The 18,802-nt window shown below is 41.4% G+C and overlaps 1 protein-coding gene across 13 annotated transcripts in view; it reads left to right on the top strand.

Moving 5' to 3' along the window:
• Mast4 (microtubule associated serine/threonine kinase family member 4) overlaps positions 1–18,802 on the top strand; it is a 604,035-nt gene that overhangs the window by 333,631 nt on the left and 251,602 nt on the right. For 9 of the 13 annotated variants that reach the window (XM_031360602.1, XM_031360598.1, XM_031360596.1 and 6 more), the window contains one exon: positions 940–975. The exons of the other annotated variants lie outside the window; for them this stretch is intronic. In XM_031360602.1, coding sequence (XP_031216462.1) covers positions 940–975 — 36 coding nt within the window. The remainder of the gene's footprint in view (positions 1–939; positions 976–18,802) is intronic. 13 annotated transcript variants of the gene reach the window in all.

Here is an 18,802-nt window from a genome sequence, read left to right as displayed (position 1 = left end):
CTTTCCTACTTATTGGCCCTGGCATTCCCCTACACTGGGGCACAGAACCTTCATAGGGCCAAGGGCCTCTCCTCCCATTGATGATTGACTTTGTAATACTCTACTATACACATGCTTCCAGAACAATCAGTCCCACCATGTATAGTCCTTGGTTGGTGGTTGAGTCCCTGGGAGCTCTAAGGGTACTAGTTAGTTCATATTGTTGTTCATCCTAAGGGGCTGCAAACCCTTCAGCTTAAAACTGTGACTACCAGAAGAATTGTCACTGTGTTGTGTGACTTGGAATTGTCTCCCATAGAGTGGTGGTTTAGAAATGGACTAGGAGTTCCTGGAAATGGAGTGTAGTGGAACTATGGAACATACATAGAGGAGACAGGGGGAAGGTAGACATTGGCAAGCCACCAAGAGTTAGTACAAGTGAGATGAGCATGAGCCAACAAGGAATCCTTGATTCCTTCAATGACAGTTTACCAAACACACATGCCCTGGAATACTTCTACTAATAAAGGCTGCTATGTCACAACTGTGCTCATCCTAACCAGCGAGCCCCCCTAAGCCCAAACCTAAACCCTGTCTCCATTTATCACTCATGTGGCACATGTCAGGTAGCACTGTGTGCTTCTCTTCCTCACTTTAAACCCAGGAAAGTGTGTTCACATACACTGCTACCCGCCTCAGCAAGAATGCTAGGCATTTACTCTCCTGTCCATGTTTCTTACCTTATCAGTCTTCCAACTTGATCAAGACAACTCTATCCCATTCATTTGAATGAGTACATAATGTTAAGCATGATAGACGTTTGGCAGTTTCATTTCTCTGTTGATGGACATTCATATTGTATTCAGTACTGCCTTTGCCAGCCATAGCGCACAGCAACAATGCTTCAGTGAACATCTGTGTACTTAACACACTTACATACTGGTCCTTTTTTCCCTATAGGGTAGATTCCCAGAAGTGGAATTGCTTGGTCAAACGGTATGTGTGTTTTTTAATTTTAATAGATACTGCTAAGATTACTCAAAGAAATAGCAAGCCACCTCCCATGTCCTGCCTCCTCTCCAACACTGGATGCTCATCTTGAATTCTTGCCAGCATCCCTGTCTACGATGATTGATTTTTCATTTTCTCTTCTGCCACTAATGCTGAGTCTGCTCTCGTGTGTCCGATGTCTGTTTGAGTTTCTTTTGTCTTCATTTCACGTCCATAGCCCGTCTTTCCGTCTTCAGATTCTAGGAGCTCAGTTCTTAAAGGTGTTAATGTTTGTTACATATGTGAAAATATGTCTGTGATTTCCCCTCTGTGTATAATGCCTTTTGTCTAATGAAAATTGTTAATTATTTAATCAAATATTTCTTTCCTTTTTTGACTTCTGAGATTTCTATTGTCCTCCCTCAAGATCACAAGAAATTGTCTTAAAATATTTTTACCTCATTAAAAAAAAAACAAATCTTATTCTAATTTTCAATATTGCATGTGATATGAGGTAGGAACCTGTCTTTCTTTCTTATGACCTATGACCTAAGTTCTAGTTGACTTTTCATGGGGCTGACAGGTTTTACTTGTCACAAGGAGGGATGACTTGTGTGTTTGGACCTACCCCTGGTCTGCCTTTTCTGACTCCTCTCTATGCCAACACCACTGTGGCTGTGGCTCTCAAGAGACTGATAATAGATGGTAAGTTATCTTTAACTACCTTCATATTCATATGTATCACAATTGTTTTGAATTTTCTGTTCTGATTAAGTTACAATTTCAAATTGGGGAGAAATTGTATCATAAATGTTTGGGGTTTTATTTCTTTTCTTTATTTTTTAACTTTTATTTATTTCTTTACCTAGTAACTTATTTTTTTGAGACAGGTTCTCACTCTGTAGTTCTGACTAGCCTAGAACTCACTATGTAGACCAGGCTGGCTTTGAACTCACAGAGATCCAAGAGTACTAGGATTAAAGGATTAAAGGTGTGTGTCCCCATGACCAGTTCACAAATGTTACAAGTCTGAAAGGTAATAAAACACAGCATCAAAAATAATATTTCTCAGTGTAAGGTATTATTTTACTTGATGCTAATAATTGGAATATCTTCCAATAAACTGCAAGTTATCTCTTCCATCCCTTCTGAGTCTTTAAATGTGGTTTTGTCTTTTTCATGATAGCCTCTCAGCCCCTCCATGTTACAAAAAATAGGAAGCAGGACATTTTAGCCCATCAGAGAACTAGATCCTTTCATTAAATCTCATGTGTTTAAAACTTTTAGTGCCTGCAGTTTATAAATGATTGTCATTTCTCTTTCCATACAAACCACAAAGACCCCTGTACCCCACCTAGTTGCAGATTGTAGACTCAATGATGAAGCTAATGAGTGACCTCTGAAGTGCCTAAAAAAACAGTTTTCTTAGAATATTTTATCATTTAGTTTTTTGGTTTTTTTTTTTTTAACTTTCACATGGAACATTTCATGAATTTTGCAAACTCTCATACTTGAAGTTTGGGGAAAAATTGTCTAAATATTTGAGTTAGTTAAGACAAATTTCTTGACTTTTATAGTTACATGATATCAGCTTAATTGCATTCACTGACATTCTTAATTGCTTTTTGAAAACTTTTGTTGGCACCATGTTAAGGTAATAAATACTTTTTGTTTTTAAAAAGAATTTGAGGAGCATAAGAAATGGCTCAGTAGTTTAGAGCATTTGCTGCTTCAAACTGAAGGCTATATTCAGGTCCCAACACCAAGTCAGGTGGTTACAGATGCCTGTAACTGCAGCTTCAAAAGACAGATGCCCTCCTCTGGCATGTTCGGGTACCCACGTACATGTGCATAAGTACACACGCACATAAAAATATTTTAAAAATCTTAAAAACATTTTAAATACTAGAGTTAGACATTAAAGTTAACTGTTATTTCTAAGTATAGTGGCATACACCCTTTAATCTCAGCATTTGGTGGGCAGAGGCAGAGGCAGAGGCAGAGGCAGAGGCAGAGGCAGAGGCAGAGGCAGAGAGGCATCTCTCTGAGTTGATGGCAGCCTCATCTAAACAGAGTTCCAGAGTTCCTCCAGAACTACAGAGGGAAACCATGTCTAAGGGGAAAAGTACAAACACAAAAATCTGCCTGTTATTAAAATAATGGTAATATTAGCTCACACAGTAATGTATATGCAAATAAGATGATGTTTGTATTGTTTCTATAAAAGGAGAGGGACATGCCTAGGTAGGTTTTACCTGTGTTTACTTGATTAAATAGAAAATGTCACTAGGTTTTTCCATAGCCATTATTAAAATGATGAAATAACTCATGTATTGTAGGCATCAGGTTTTATCATAGATATAATCCAAGTTAATTTTAATGGTAGTTTCATTTTAAGAAATGGATTGGGAAGGCACTTCTGCATGTACATATAATATGGCTGATACTTTAGAAAAAAGAGGGATGTTAAGTTATTCAGAGGAAGACCCATGAATGGTAAAAGCTGAAACCTTCTCTATGATCTTTGATAAACAGAAACCATTTATTCTAAAGAAGTCAATAAGGTTATTTCTTCCCTTCCACGACTTCTTTGGAATCATCCAGATGGCAGTCTGTTTTCTCCATACTTATCTCTACAGTTTTATTCTCCACTAGTTAGCAATGAACAGAGGAGCACAGGGCTTCTTTTTCTAGTGTCACTGGATGGCATGGTTGAGATAGGCAGAATGTTATTTTCAGAACAGTTTTGTTGTTTTTGTTGTTTTGTTTTGTTGTGTGTTTCTGTTTGTTTTGGCTAAAGAGCAAGAATGCTTTCAACGATGTGTGACAATTGAGATTTAAAGGACAGATGGACCAAAATGAATAAGATTTTCTGCTGGGTAGTAGCGAAAACATAACCAGCATCGAGGAAATGGTATTTATAAGACAGAAAAGCAAGATGAGCCTCTCGAAAGCCAAGAGTCAGCCATGAAATATGCAGAGACTGACAAATGATACACACAGTGCTAAATTAAAGACTCACCATGCTCTGTATAAACCATTCTCCTCCACTCTCTGTAACAGTCAGCATCCTGACTGAGAGATGATAGTGGGAAATAAAAGAGAGATAATTAGAGTGGGTGTCAGATGGAATTATATGTGTATCTGCAGAAATTCTACATTATTATCTTAAAGTAAAATCCTGTTTAGGTTATAGACAGAATCTCAGAAATTGAAAAATCTTAGTTTCAAAACAACAGTGAAGGGCACATCCTAAGATTAACTACAATGAAGATGAGTTTTCTTCCGGACAATTTAAAAGTAAGTCTTCAGTTTGTCCCAAAGGTACTGAGTCACTGAGAGATAGGAACATTTAAACTAGGGCAGGGAACATCCTTTTAAACAAATAAACCTGAAAAGTCACCTTGGCACGGCTTGGGCTTGGCACGGCTGTAGGCAGCAGCCACAGGCATTGCTGCAGCTGAGGTGTCCTTAATTCCTAAAGGCGCAGAACTGTACTTGTTGCAGTAGCACAAGTGTCACAAGTCACTTAATGATGGCCGCACATGAAAGGATAGATTGGAAGAATGTACACTGCTGAGTAATAAAAAGAAATAATGCTCATGAGAATTAGGGACATTATTAGTGGTCTTAAACTGTAGCAATGAGTACAAAGAGTCATGCCCAATGATAAATTTATTTGACTTCACTTAAAATGCTTTTGTGTGTGTGTGTGTGTGTGTGTGTGTGTGTGTGTGTAAATCAGAGTGTATCAGAGTCTCTGTCCACCTTTAGTGGGTTCTCAGATTGGCCTGATGTTGCCAGGCTTCATCAGCAAGCACATTTATCTGCTGAACCATCTTTCTGCCCCTTACTTCACTTCTGACAAGGTCTCATATAGTCCAGACTGACCTCAGACTTGCTATTATGTAACTGAGCATGACCTTGAACTTTTGATCCCTTTGCCTCCTCATCACCTGATGGCTGGGATTATAAGCATCAAGTCCCCATGCCCCTCGTTGTCATGCACAGGCTCTGTGCACTAGGCAAGTACTCTACCAATTGAGCTGCATCTCTAGCCCTGAATGTTGATTCAGACAAATCAGCAAAGGTTCTATTTTATAGCCTCAGAGTTTAGCATATGGACACGAAGCAAATGAGGATGTTGCTGACCAGAAGATGAAGCTTTCCTTCCAAAGCCTTTTAGATGTTGTGTTCAAAGCAATATCCTAAAGCCAGAGGAATTTTTTGAACCGAAGAGCAATCAGAACTACTTCGTTCATAGGCATTTTGAAAATGTTTTATTTATGCGCACAAGTGATTTGCTTGCATGTGTGCCTGTGTATCATATGTGTGCTATGTCTGCAGAGGACGGAATAAGGAGATGGATCTGTTAGAAATGGTGATACAGACTGCTGTGAGTGCAGTGGATGCTGGCAATTGAACCCTAGAGATCTGTAAGAGAGGCTAGTGCTCTTAACCACTGAGCCATCTCTTCTGCTTCCGTTCACAAGCATTCTTAACCTAGATCTAGTTGAATGGAAATAATCCGTGTGACATTGTACTTTCAAAAGCAAATAAAATAAAGTGAAATGAAATAAAGCAAAACAAAACTAAGAGACAAATATTGCATGCATTAGTTACCAGTTTAGGATTTGCAATGGTTGCCTACAACTGTGACTTTGCATAACGTGGTTTTAATAAACTCCAATTGTTCTGTTCTTGATATAAAATGCTTCCTTTGTTAACTATTGAATTCATGTGCTTGGCACCATCTTAAATTGCTTCGAAATGAAATGCCACCATCCTCCTATTTTATTTTGTCTTAGTCCACTACAAGAAAATGCTAAGCCTCCTGCACATAGGAGGTCAAAATTATTGATGTAACAGTGTTGACTTCCATATTGCCTACATTTTAAACAGCTGTGTTGAGGCTGGAGTTCAATGGCATTCCTCCAGAGAGATCAGTTCTTTCAAGAGCAGGGACCTCCCCTGTCTCTTGGCTCAGTGGAGAAACTGTAAATCAGCTATAATTGTCATCTGAATGCTTGTCTTGCTTGCTGGCAGGTCTTCTGGCCACTAAGAAATGAGTCCAGACTGCTCCATTTATTTGGATGAAGCCACTGGGTCAGTAGTTGGTGACCCTTATTCTCTGTGCCTTAAGGCAGAATAGCTGCCTCCATCATTTGGGAAACCTATTGTGAGCTGGTGACATGTGTCTCCAGCTGCATTTAGCGTTTAGGTTAAGCCATGTCAAAGGACCAAGTTTTAAAATGACACTTGAAATTTGATCTCTCACTATTAATCGTCACAATATCTTTATCCATGTGAATGTTTAAATGTCACTCTCCTCTGTTTTCTCCTGTCATTTCTGCTAGCATTCAAATTCTAATGACTAAAAGAACTACTTGCAGTGAAAAAAAAATAGCAAAAGAGAGCTCCTGTCTCAGTATTCCATTTGTTAAAGGCCAATATACTATCACCAAGAAGAGATAGGGCTATTGAAATGGATGAATAGAAGACTTCAAAAGTGAATGTGTCAAAGAGATAGAAAGTAAAGATATTTTAAATATAATTGCAGTTGTATTCAGTGGTGAACAAAAAAAAAAGAGTCAAAGAATTTCTCTTTAATACCACCCTGAAGTGTGTAAAAATGTGTAAGAATGAGTAGAATATTTACCGGAAGGGAGGGTACCTCAGCAGCATCCAATTTAGGGTGGCAGTGTCCCCAACCTCCCATTTTCCTGACCAGGTTCTCACCACATCTCTTAAGGTCCCCACATTTTCATCTTCTCAGGCTCCCAGCTGTGGAGCGTAAGATCACATTTGTGGGGACACTCTGAGTGAACAAATATTTTCTTTTACAAGGAGCTTTCAGAAGGTATCCTTTTATCTCCTGCATGGCCAGGTCTCCTGGAAGCCTGAACAATGGAAGAGTCTGAGCAAGCTATTCTGGGCACCAGAACCATGGGAGCTTAATACACTTTGAAGTGCATTGCTCCCCATTGAGGGCCACAGTAAAAAAAAAAAATGGGGTTTTCATAGTCCTTGCATTGATGTCTGCAAAGCCAGATGGCTTTGGAAAATGATCCCCAGAGCAGGACCACTGATTAAAAGAAATGCCAGGTAATTGAAGGCTTCCATACTCAACAGGAGCCTGGCACAAAGAATTGTTCTCTTGGGGTGCATTAATGTTAGGGAATCTCACTTTTGCCTCTTCAGGGGTCAACCAAAGACAACAGGGCCAGGTACCAGCATCAAGAGCCTTGGAAATGCAGGCCGACAAACACTCTGTAGCGTTCATTGGGGGTGGGGAGGAAAAGAATGGCCAGGAAGGTAGTGCTTTGGTGGGCCGTACGTTCTTTCTGAAGTAGGCACTTGCATCAAGCTGTCATGCCATAAGCTTCTAATTGAGGTGCTGGATCTGCATCCTCCTGAAACCCCAAAGGTTCCACGTGTTACCTCTAAGGTACCTGATGCTTATGCATCCCTGTGTGGTGTGAATGATGGTAGACTGGACTCAGATACTCTTGCACATTTGTGGCTGCTGTAGAAATCACTGTCGGGACGTGTGACCTTGCCCACTGGCTTGCGCACTAGAGGACACAGTCGTATATTTCAAGTGGTTGAGTGGGGGCTAGTAAAACTTGGCCTTGGAGGCAGAGGGATTACTCTTTGGCTCCCCAACCCACCAGCAGCCAAAGGAAGCAAAAGCCTATCATAAAAGAGCTAGCTGTTTTCCCATCACCAAGAAGCCCTTTAATCCTGCAATGAACAGTATGTGACAGGGGTTTAAAAACCGAGCCACCTCGTCCTTCTGCTGTCTCCCTGTTGCTGTCTCTCCCCCTGCCTCGTCTCATGTGAGGCTGATGAGCAGACACAGCAGAGGTGGCTGAGGACCCAGCACCTGGCTAGTTCGTTGAAATAGCTAATTTCAGAAGAGTTTGTATGTTCTGACCTCTTTGAACTCTTCTGATCCTTTCAAAGAGGAGAGTAATTTCAAGCTGGAAGCATTTCTAAGAACCGTTTTGGAGAGCGAGTGGATTTGTACATAACAGTTATCGTGGCCTGTCTTTTGAGTGGAAATAAAGCACAGGTACTATTTTAATGTGGGCTAATTGTTCTTTGTAGGAAATTTTAATTTAAAATCAATTTAAATAATTTTTTTGGTCACTCTTACAGGTGATTAGTATAGAGAACCTAGAAAATAAAGGCAGGCAGAAATACATTTAGAATTCCCTGATCTTATCATTTGGGGGTAAGGAAAGTTTTAAAAACAGACATATGAGGCTGGGGTTGGGCTCACTGGCTGCTCTGTGTATAACTGTCTGTGGCATTTAGTCTCTGAGGGCATCAGGCATCCACATGGTACATAGACATATATCTAGACAATCTCATACATATAAAATACTAAACTAATAAAATAATTATTTAAAGCAGAGGTGTACCTTTCACTACTGTGTTTTGGTGTATTAAATAATGCTTCCTTTGGATTCTTCTAATGTTAATAGTCCTAAATTTAGGAGATGAGGTAGTATTTATTTATTTATTTATTTATTCATTCATTCATTCACTTTACATCCTGGTCTCAGATCTCAGCCACCCCTCCATCCTCTCCCTCCAGTCTCACCCTCACAAGGCCCTCCCCCTTCTCAGAGAAAGAGATGCCCCCCCCATGGGTACTGACCCTCCCTAGCACATCAAGTCTCAGCAGGACTAAATGCATCATTCTCTCCCACTGAGGCCAGACAAAGCAGTCCAGCTAGGGGAAGGGGATTCAAAAGCAGGCAAGAGTCAACAACAGGGGACCCACATGAAGACCAGGTTGTATATCTGCTACAAATGTGTAGTGAGCATAGCTCCAGCCCCTGTATGCTCTTTGGTTGGTGGTTTAGTCTTTGTGAGTCCCCATGGGCCCGGGGTTAGTTGTGTGGTGTCCTTGACCCCTCTGACTCTCTCATCCCTATCTCCCACTCTTCCATAAGACTCCCTAAATTCTGTCTAATGTTTGGCTGTGGGTGTCTGCATCTGTTTCCATCAGCTGCTGGAGAAGCCTCTCAGAAGACAGTTATGCTAGGCTCCTGCCTGCAATTATAGCTGGGTATCATTTATAGTATCAGGGGCTGGCTCTTTCCTATGGAATGTGTCTCAAGTTGGGCCAGTCATTAGTTGATCATTCACCCAATCAATGTTCCATCTTTATCTCTGTGCATCTTATAGGCAGGACAAATTTTGACTTCATTGTTTTGTGGGTGGGTTGTGGTTCCCTCTCCCTCCACTGCATGTCCCGACTACAGGAGGTAGCCACTTCCAGTTTCCATATCTCCAGCTACTAGGAGTCTCAGCTAGGAAAAAGCAAATCAAAACAACTATGAGAATCCATCTTAACACTCATCAGAATGTCTAAGATCAAAAACCTCAATTGACAGCACATGCTGGTGAGGATGTGAAACAAGGGGAACACTCCTCCATTGTTAGTGGAAGTGCAAACTTCTACAACCACTTTGGAAATCAATTTGGCAGTTTCTCAGAAAATTAGGAATATTTCTACCTCAACACCCAGCTATACTGTTCCTGGGCATATCCCCAAAAGATGCTTCAACATCCTACAATGACACTTGCTCAACATGTTTATAGCAGCTTTATTCATAATAGCCAGAAACTGGAAACAACCTAGAAGTCTCTCAACTGAAGAATGGATAAGAAAAATTTGCTATATTTACATGATGGAGTACCACTCAGCTATTAAACACAAAACATAAAAATTGCAGATAAATGGGTGGAACTAGAAAATATCATCCTGAGTGAGGTAACTCAAACCCAGAAAGACACACATGATATTTACTCTTTTTAAAGTGCCACAAAGTACAGGGTAACCATGCCACATTCCACAAACTCAAAGAAGCTAAGTTATAAGGAGAGAGCCCAAGGGACAATGCTTGAATTTCACTCAGAAGGGGAAATAAAATAGACATTGGAGGTGGATGGATGGAGGGAGGGAACTAAGTGGGAAGGGAGTGAGGGAGCAAACAGATGGGGATCAGGTTTGGGGGGAAGAGGGGCAGGAGAGGGCTGGGAGAGAGAACAGAAATGGAGGGGTGAATCTCTGGGAGAAGCTGGGGACCTGGGATGGGGAGGCTCCCACAAGCATTTTACTTTTCTGTGAAATTTTTCATGGTAAATTCTCACAGATAAGAAAGTGTTGATTTTCCTTTTATGGTTGTTTCTGTCATACAAAAAGACAGTAATATATGGAATAAAATGGTTTTTATTCATTATCTAGCCATGTATACTCCACATATTTTTAGACATTTTCCATGTGTTTGTGTTCTTTATCCTTCTAATCTGATGGATGATCTTTCATTCTTGCTATACATTTTCCTTCCAGCTGGTGAGTTCTTTCTGGGTTGACCAGTTGTCAGTGAGTCAGGTGCTCCATTTGCCCATACATTTGCTACCTCTGAATAGAAATAGGCAGCAAAGTTGTGTGTTGGATGCTTCCAGAAGTCACAAACCACTGTTGAGGGCACTGTGGACAGTGCTTATTTTAAGAGATTCACTTCATGAAATATCAAGGAACGACTTTTCCTCAACTGTTGCTGCTGGTTTGGAACTATTGGTTCCAAAAAAGCTTTGCATCTTATATAGTGGAAATCACTGTGAACAACACATTTTAATAGGTTCCAGGAGTCGGCAGAGACTCTGTGTCCTTTCAGAAACTAGAAGCAACTGTCTTTGGCTGCACCACTGGCTCTGTGAGAACTTCCAAAATCAGCATGTCAGCCATTCTTGGCCACATCCTGATTTGTAGTGTGACATTGACCATGGAACAACCCTCAGACTTGCTCAGTTTATATTATTCACGGCAGAGTGTATATACTGTTCTACCAGCATAGATTCCCCACGGTCAGTGTCTTTGGAATGGTCTTTATACCTAGAATGGTACCTAGCAGCTAACAGGTATTCTGCAGATACCTATAGAATATTGTTTTATATGAATTGAAATCATATTTACCTTTCTGCAGTTTCATGGTAAAACCTATCCATTAATTACTTGAATGATTAATAACTAGAATTCCTGCACACTCATTCTAACTTTTTGGAAAATGCATGTGCTCCAGACAATGGTGGACTTTGAGTCTTCCACTTAATACATTTCCAGGGATAGTTTATTGTTTAATCTCAAATCTTTTCTGGTAACAAAATAGACTGATGGATTTTCTTAAAAAAAAAAGTGAGGGCTGGAGTGGCGGATTAGGGTTAAATGCACTGGCTGCTTTTCAAGAGGGGCTGTGTTAAATTCCCAGCTCCCATGACAGTTCCTAACTATCTATAACTCCAGTTCTAGGGGCTGCCATTCCTTCTCGCCCTTCGTAGGTACTGAACATGTACATGGTGCATAGATGGGCATATATACAGGCAAAATACCCATTTGTATAAAATAAAAATGTTTAAACTATAAACTATAGGGAGGGATCCAGTGAGATGTTTCAGTGTACAATGGTGCTTGCTGTCAAGCCTAACTAATAAGTTTTGGTACCCTGACTCTGTGTGATAGAAGGAGAGAACAAACTCTAGCAAAGTGCTCTGTGACTTACACATGTGTGTCCTCTCTCTCTCTCTCTCTCTCTCTCTCTCTCTCTCTCTCTCTCTCTCTCTCTCTCTCACACACACACACACACACACACACACACACACACACACACACACTAGATCAACCAGTCTATAAAAGCTTAGAAAAATAGTGATGGATTCATTGTCAATCATCCTTCCTGGCCTCCATGTAAAAAAGACTGCTTTAATTTCATTGCTATCTTATATTCAGTTCGCCCAGGCTGAGGTTGTTGCTCCACATTCTCAGCCTAAGAAACATAGGAATGAATTGAATAGTGTAGAACTATGAGCTATTTATTCAAAGTGCATTTCCTGTTCTATAGGCTTGAACTTCCCACCTCACCACTTTATTGGGGTTGGGGGTCACACAGCTGAAAGTAGCCATTAGTTGATTTGATCTGATCTGATTTTCTAGATAAGAGAAAGAAGCAGGATCGAGGGGACAGAGAAGTAGCTTCTGGGACTGGGACCTCTAACCACCATCATCTGTGGTGGATTGGTTTTCTAGAGAAAGTATAAAAACATACTTGGGTACAGTGTGCTCCAGAGTCATTTATTTCTGGGGTAAGTGAAGGGAACCCAGGAGAGGGAACGGTGGGCTTTCAGCTCTTTTTGTATTTGAGTTATTAAGCTGCGTTATTGATGTACAGAAAGGCCTTTGTCATGCCATTCTCTTTTTAGGGATTCTATTAAGCAAACAGTAAAGAAGAATGGATATGTGGGGAAGTGGTGTTTCCCAGATCCATTGATAGGGCTCATTGAAGAATATTCATTGCATCTCTAGCTCTTTCAGCCTCTGCCAGGCAGCTTCAGCTTGCAGGACAAGGAACAGAAAAAGTGAATGGGGTAGATGCAGAAAATTACCTTCAGGAGTCATTGCTGTATAGAATGCATGAGTAAATTTGAGCTTGTTGAGTCAAGGGAACAGTTGTATGGATGGTGCATAATCATTTGTATTTAATTCTTTGTGCATCAGGCAGATGAGATGGCTCAGTGGGTAAGAGCACCCCAATTGCTCTTCTGAAGGTTCTGAGTTCAAATCCCAGCAACCACAGGGTGGCTCACAGCCACCTGTAATGAGATCTGATGCCCTCTTCTGATGCATTGGAAGACAGCTATAGTGTACTTATTTATAATAATAAATAAATCTTTTTTTTTTTAAAAAAAGTCTTTGTGCATCTATGTAGTCTGCTTTGACATAAACTGCTGGTATCTATGTCTCTGTGTGATAGCATGGGTATAGGTTATGAAATACAGGTAACACTTAGCATCTGGCTTTTAATCACCTTGATTGTAGAAGAGGAAGATCACTATGGGTAGAAAGCTCCCTTACTATTGGCCTGACAATCAGTGGCTTTTCTTGGACCCACCTCGACCCATATATGACACAGGCCTATGCATATAAGTGATGGTAGCCAAAATGGTTTAGTCCAAGAAGTAGCTTGAGAAGAGGTAGAGATGGGAAGGGAGATGCATGTAAAGATTTGGCACTTGAGAGAAAAGGAAACTTTGTGCTAGACCCAGAGAGAACAGTGAAGATGCTCCTCTGCTGTATCCGCACGTTGTTATTTACTAGAGTTCTATAAAAGTGGCAAAGCAGGTGACTTAAGCAACAGAAATTTATCGTCTTCCATTCTAACAGGTAAACATCTGGACTCACGGGGTCACTCAAGCAGTTGCCTCTGAGGATGGGGACAGATAATCTCTTGCATATCTCTCTAGCCATCACTGCAGCTACAGAACCCATTAATAACAGTAGGGATATCATATAAAACTTGGCTCCTGGTAGCTTGCCTGTAGTCTCTGGCTCTCCTTGGCTCTACCTTTGCATAGCTTTTCTCATAATACATCCCTGTTTATGTCCCAGTTTCTCCTTTTTATAAGAACGTGGTGAGACTGATACCATAATGACTCCATTCTAAGTCCATCTTCAAAGACTGTTTCAAGTTAGGCCTCAAGCAAAGTGCTTGAGAGTTAGAAATTTACCAGCATTGAAGGAACACAGTTGAAATGCTGACACCCCTCCTTTCTCATCTCACTGATCCAAATCTAGAGGGCAGAGTCAGAATGCCAGCATGTGTTCCCAATGTGAGTTAGTCCTTGCCATTAGAGTGCCCTTGCCTTTTCTTACTAAATGCTTCGGGATAGGCTCCACTGTCCCATTAATAGCCCATGCAAAGGCTGTGAATGATGTGGATAAACCAAGCTACCCCAGGAGAAGAGAGTTGAAAGGGCATTTGCCAGGAAACAAAACAACCAACCAACATGAGTTGGTCCATGATGCAATTTCTTTCTCCTTCCATCCGGGCCCTTCTTTATACCTCATCAGAGCAAAAGACTGATCTATTGAAATACAGTCAATTCCACCTTAGATGATGAATGAATGTGACTTGTACTACATTGCCTGTGCAGTACTGCTATGGGTATGCCTTGAAGTCTCCATGTTTATAATGCTGCTTAGAGAATGGGTTCTGGGCCTTCAGCTTAGAGCTGCCCCTGGAGAGAGATGGCCACACATATTGCTGAGAAGAGCTTTGGAGACTGAGTGTGTCAGAGGTGCTGTCACAGGAGTCTGAGGGTTTCTCCCATGCTGGGGCACACTGGGAAAGCAATAGAGGTACCCTCTAAGCAAGCACACTCTTTCCTGCTAGAATACAATCATCTTATTCACTTGTGGTGTCTCCTTGGTAAATGAGTCAAGATGCTCTCCTGCTTCAAATTTTCCCAAGGTAGAAGTGACAGCTCATTGGTAGATACATCCAATGGTACAGTGAGGGTCTTCTGTCTTCCCTTCTGTGTTTGTGATAAACTCTATAAAGTTTTATATATTCATGAATTGAAAGGGCATTTGCCATCATCTAAGGTGGAATTGACTAGATTTCAATAGATCTGTCTTTTGCTCTGATGAGGTATAAAGAAGGGCCCAGATGGAAGGAGAAAGAAATTGCATCATGGACCAACTCTCGTTGGTTGGTTGTTTTGTTACCTGGCAAATGCCCTTTCAACTCTCTTCTCCTCTTCTTCTCTTCTGTTGCACTTAGCCAGGGGACTATATCTTCTAGGCTCTATTCTCAGCAATACAATTATTTATCCTATAGTCAGAACATATATACTGTATTCTGGAGCATGAAAGACAAGTAGAAGCCTTCGGCCAGAAAACCAGCTAACAGAGACCCCTTCCTTCCTTCCTTCCTTCCTTCCTTCCTTCCTTCCTTCTTTCCTTCCTTCCTTCCTTCCTTCCTTCCTTCCTTCATTCCTTTTTTTCTTTCTTCCTCCTTCCTGTAAGGGAATACAATTGTGTTGGCTAAGACCCCGTAGCCAACACAGGAAGTGAGCATGATAAGTAGATTGGACCGTTACGAATGGTTGAAAGAAAGGTCTTTTGAATGGGATGATTTGATGGCTGCTAATGCATCCCTGGACTACCTAGCTGCTTCTGAACCTCTCTTACATAAGAAAGCAAAGGTCTATCTATTTAAAAATCACATATTAGGATTACCAGTGTATTCTATATAGCTGTACCTACCCCACAGAGAAATCTTCACCACAGGAACTCCAGTCACTACCTCATAGAGGATATGTACAGAGGAGGGCCAAGAAAAATGGAGGGAACTGTGGAGGACCAGATAAAGGTCTGGGCTGCTGTGCTTCTTGGCTTCTCCTCCCCAAAGCGTCTTTTGTGTAAGTTGGAGGAGAACATTCTTAGGCCATGTCCTTCTTAGCTGCTCATGTTGTGTATCCCAACTCTGTTTCCCACCACCATAAATGGTGTTAGCATGGCCACTTCCTGCCAGAAAACATTGAGTTGTGACAGCAGCAGCCTGTTGGCAAGGATGGCACTGTGGGGAACACACCACTGTTTTCTATCAGCAGCTCACAGAGCTGAGAAGAAGATGGAGCGTCTCACTGGCTGTTATCACCCAAGAAGAGCAGTTGTCATGAGCTCCATTCAGCTGACCGCATGGGGATTTTGCTTTCCAAAAAGACTTGTCCTTATATTAAGTTGTGTGTGTGTGAGTGTGTGTGTGTGAGTGTGTGTGTGTGTGTGTGTGTGTGTGTGTGTGTGTGTGTGTGAGAGAGAGAGAGAGAGAGAGAGAGAGAGAGAGAGAGAGAGAGAGAGAGAGAGAGAGTGTATAAGAGGCAGGGGTGAAGAGAGACGGGCAAGAGACTATGAATAGAAAAATAAATGAGGAATAATCAGGAAACTTCAATTTTTTCAAAGAACAAAACCTTCTCTGAAAATAAACATTTGCATTCTCTTTCTTTTTATGTGTTTAGAATGTCTAAGGCAGGAAAGCACTGCCCCTGTGTAACCGCACCTGGGCTCCTTTTCAGCACCAAAGTGATGTTCTCTGAGGCAATAGGACCCTGTGAGGAGACTAGGAGAGGCGGGGCTGTAGCATAGCAGCGCTGGGGAGGCCTGTGGCAAAGAAAGATGCTAGAGTACAAAACTGTTCTGTCAGGACTGAGCTCGTTATTCTAGTCTGTGGAGGGGGACCCACTCCACACAGCCGCACAGGGTAAATAAAGGTTACTCAAAAGCATGCCTACTCGTGTTGAATTATTCATGATTTTTTCATGTCTTTGGATGCACAGCTATTCCCCAGAGATGGATAATATCATGAGGACAAGATTTAGGGAAAAATGGAGCTTCATAGAAATTATTTTATCTGTAACAAGGCAATCAGTTCCTAAGAGTGACAGTGAGAGCCACAGTTGTGTGACTCCCTTACCCAGTATCTCCTGCTTGGGTCACTGATGTGGCAATTAATGTATGCTATTTATACTCACCTGTGTTATAAAGAGTATCATATCCTTCACTGTTTAACTTTATAGCCGAGCTGCCATTCCTGTCTCCCCAGTTTTGCCCCCAGACTGCCGACTTTGGCAATTGTAAGTAAACTTTCTTGGTACTTACTAGGAACCCAGATTATCTGTGCCAAGGGAAAACTTTCTCTGCTGGTTTGCCGGAAGTGTACTGTATTTGCTATGTACCATATTTCTTGGTGGAGAATACACTCTGATGGCATGAAGTTCCTAGCCAGCTTGGATTCAGTCTGCTCAGCACATTGCTGACAAAGCTATAAGAGTTGCCACTAGTCAATAAGATAGGATTGGACTCACCGTACAACAGGTTTCATTTATTTTTCCAAATTTTCAGAAATCTAGATGCTCCAAAGGTTATTTGGGTTTTATTGCCTGTGTTCTTCATCGCATCTGCCCCTCTTGATCTACAGATCATACTGAAAAAGGAGCTGCCTCCAGAAAGCCAGAGGATTATTACACATGGTATGGAAAAGACAGCCAAGCACTGGGCTGCGAGCTCTTCCCATTGAAGTCACTATGAGAATGGGAACATTGACCCTGGTGATCCCTTTGGATAGTCTCACTGAAGTTTTCAAAGAATGTAGAGGGGGCTGTAAAGCCATGCTATCTGCAGGGAATTGTGGAAACTGTAAAACAGGGTTCACCTCCATCATTCTGTTTCAAGCGGAACAATGAGGTGGTACAAGGACATCTTTAATGCCCTCGTGTCTAAAATATGTAACATGAGAATCCTTCAATTGACTGCCCCTTCTCAGTTGTCAACGAAATCTTAAGCAAGGCAGGCTTCTTACAGACAAGCCTATTTGTCAGCTAGCAAGGTGAATGGCTTGAAAGGCTTCTGTGGAAGGACACGTGGGAAATCAGCATTGGGAACAGCTCTCCCACGTTCATCAGAAAGATCCAAAAACTTCAACATCTTCTAGGAGGTCAACTCTGGGAAAACAGGAACACGTAGAGAGGAGTTCAACCCTAGAAAGAAATGTCTCATTCTCTCTCTTCATTTACTTAATAAGGTAGTGATTTCATAAGGTCTCTTTCCTGTAAAAATCTTTTGGTGCATTATTTGGTTCCAGGGAAGGGGCAGGCACTCAGGTGGCAACCCCACACAGGGCGTGGCTGTCAGGGAGCAACACTGTTTTCTCGGGAACATCCAGAAGGCAAAGCAGAGAAAGGCGGAGTGAAATGAGCTTGTGTGGAGACTGCACTTGCAGCTGAATGCTCTGCATGGCAGGTTCTTGTTTACAATAGAAATAATGAAGGCCAGCCTGCATGCTGCTCTGATGGTTCTCTCCACCTTGGGCTTGGTAATTAGCTATGCGTGGGTCATGGGCTTGCGATTAGTTCTGTTTCGCAGAGCATGTCTGCGATCTTTGATATCTACTTAGGCTATGTAAATAATTTGCACAGGTTTTCTCCCCACCGCCTCCCCCACCACGACTTTTCTATTAATCTTGGGCAGAGTGAAATTTGCTATTTTCTCTGTGACAAACCATGAAATTTAGCAATTAAATCCTTTCATTTATTCATAGTCTTCATTTGGTTTAAGTGAGTCCCAACAAAACTGTTGTGTTGAACATTTCAAAATAGTACTCCTGGCTTCTTCAGTAACCAGTAAACACAGCTTAGAACACTTATTTCTAATCTCCTGGGTTGTTGTTTGGTTGGGTTTTTTGTTTTTGTTTTTGTTTGTTTGTTTGGTTGGTTTTCCTTTAAACAGGAATCATATTTTGTAGCCAGTAGATCCTGGGAAGCCAGGGGTTTGCTGGCCCTTTCAAATGTGATATAACTGACCTTTTATGTATCTTGTTTATTGTTTATTGCTACATCTTGCAACACACAGATTCTTTGTATCTTTCCTTGGAATAAACTAAAAGCTTATGTTTCTCATGACTACCAGAATCTATATTGTACTCTTCTGGCCCTATAATATAGAAAATTTTCACATAAATAAAAATTCTCACTGGTGACTGGGAATGTGATTTGATTGGTAGAATGCTTGCTTCCCTAGCATGTGTGAGGCCCCAGGTTTGATCCCGAGCCCCATATAAACTGTTTGTACTGCAGCCCTGCAGTCTTAACCCTTGGGAAGTGGAAACAGAAAGATCACAAGTTCAGAGCTGGTCTCTTCTATAGAGAGAGTTCAAAGACAGCCTGGGCTATGTGAGAGACCCTGCCTTAAAAAAGAAAGAAAAAACATCTTGATGACTAGGAATTTGTTTAATTTGACTCACTAGGATCCTGAGGGTTGGAGTCATGTGCATGTGTTCAGGGGTCCCTCAGTCCTTTCCTGATGTAGCATGTCACCATCTCATCTCTGGTTAGAACTGCATAAATAGTTCACTTCATACCACCCTCTCATTGGTTAGGTGTTTTCCCTGGACTTGATGGGACACATTCTAGGGTCCGGATACTT

This window comes from Mastomys coucha, unplaced genomic scaffold, assembly GCF_008632895.1.
Source record: "Mastomys coucha isolate ucsf_1 unplaced genomic scaffold, UCSF_Mcou_1 pScaffold8, whole genome shotgun sequence".
NCBI classification, from domain to species: Eukaryota; Metazoa; Chordata; class Mammalia; order Rodentia; family Muridae; genus Mastomys; species Mastomys coucha.
This window is presented reverse-complemented; position numbering and strand designations above follow the sequence as displayed.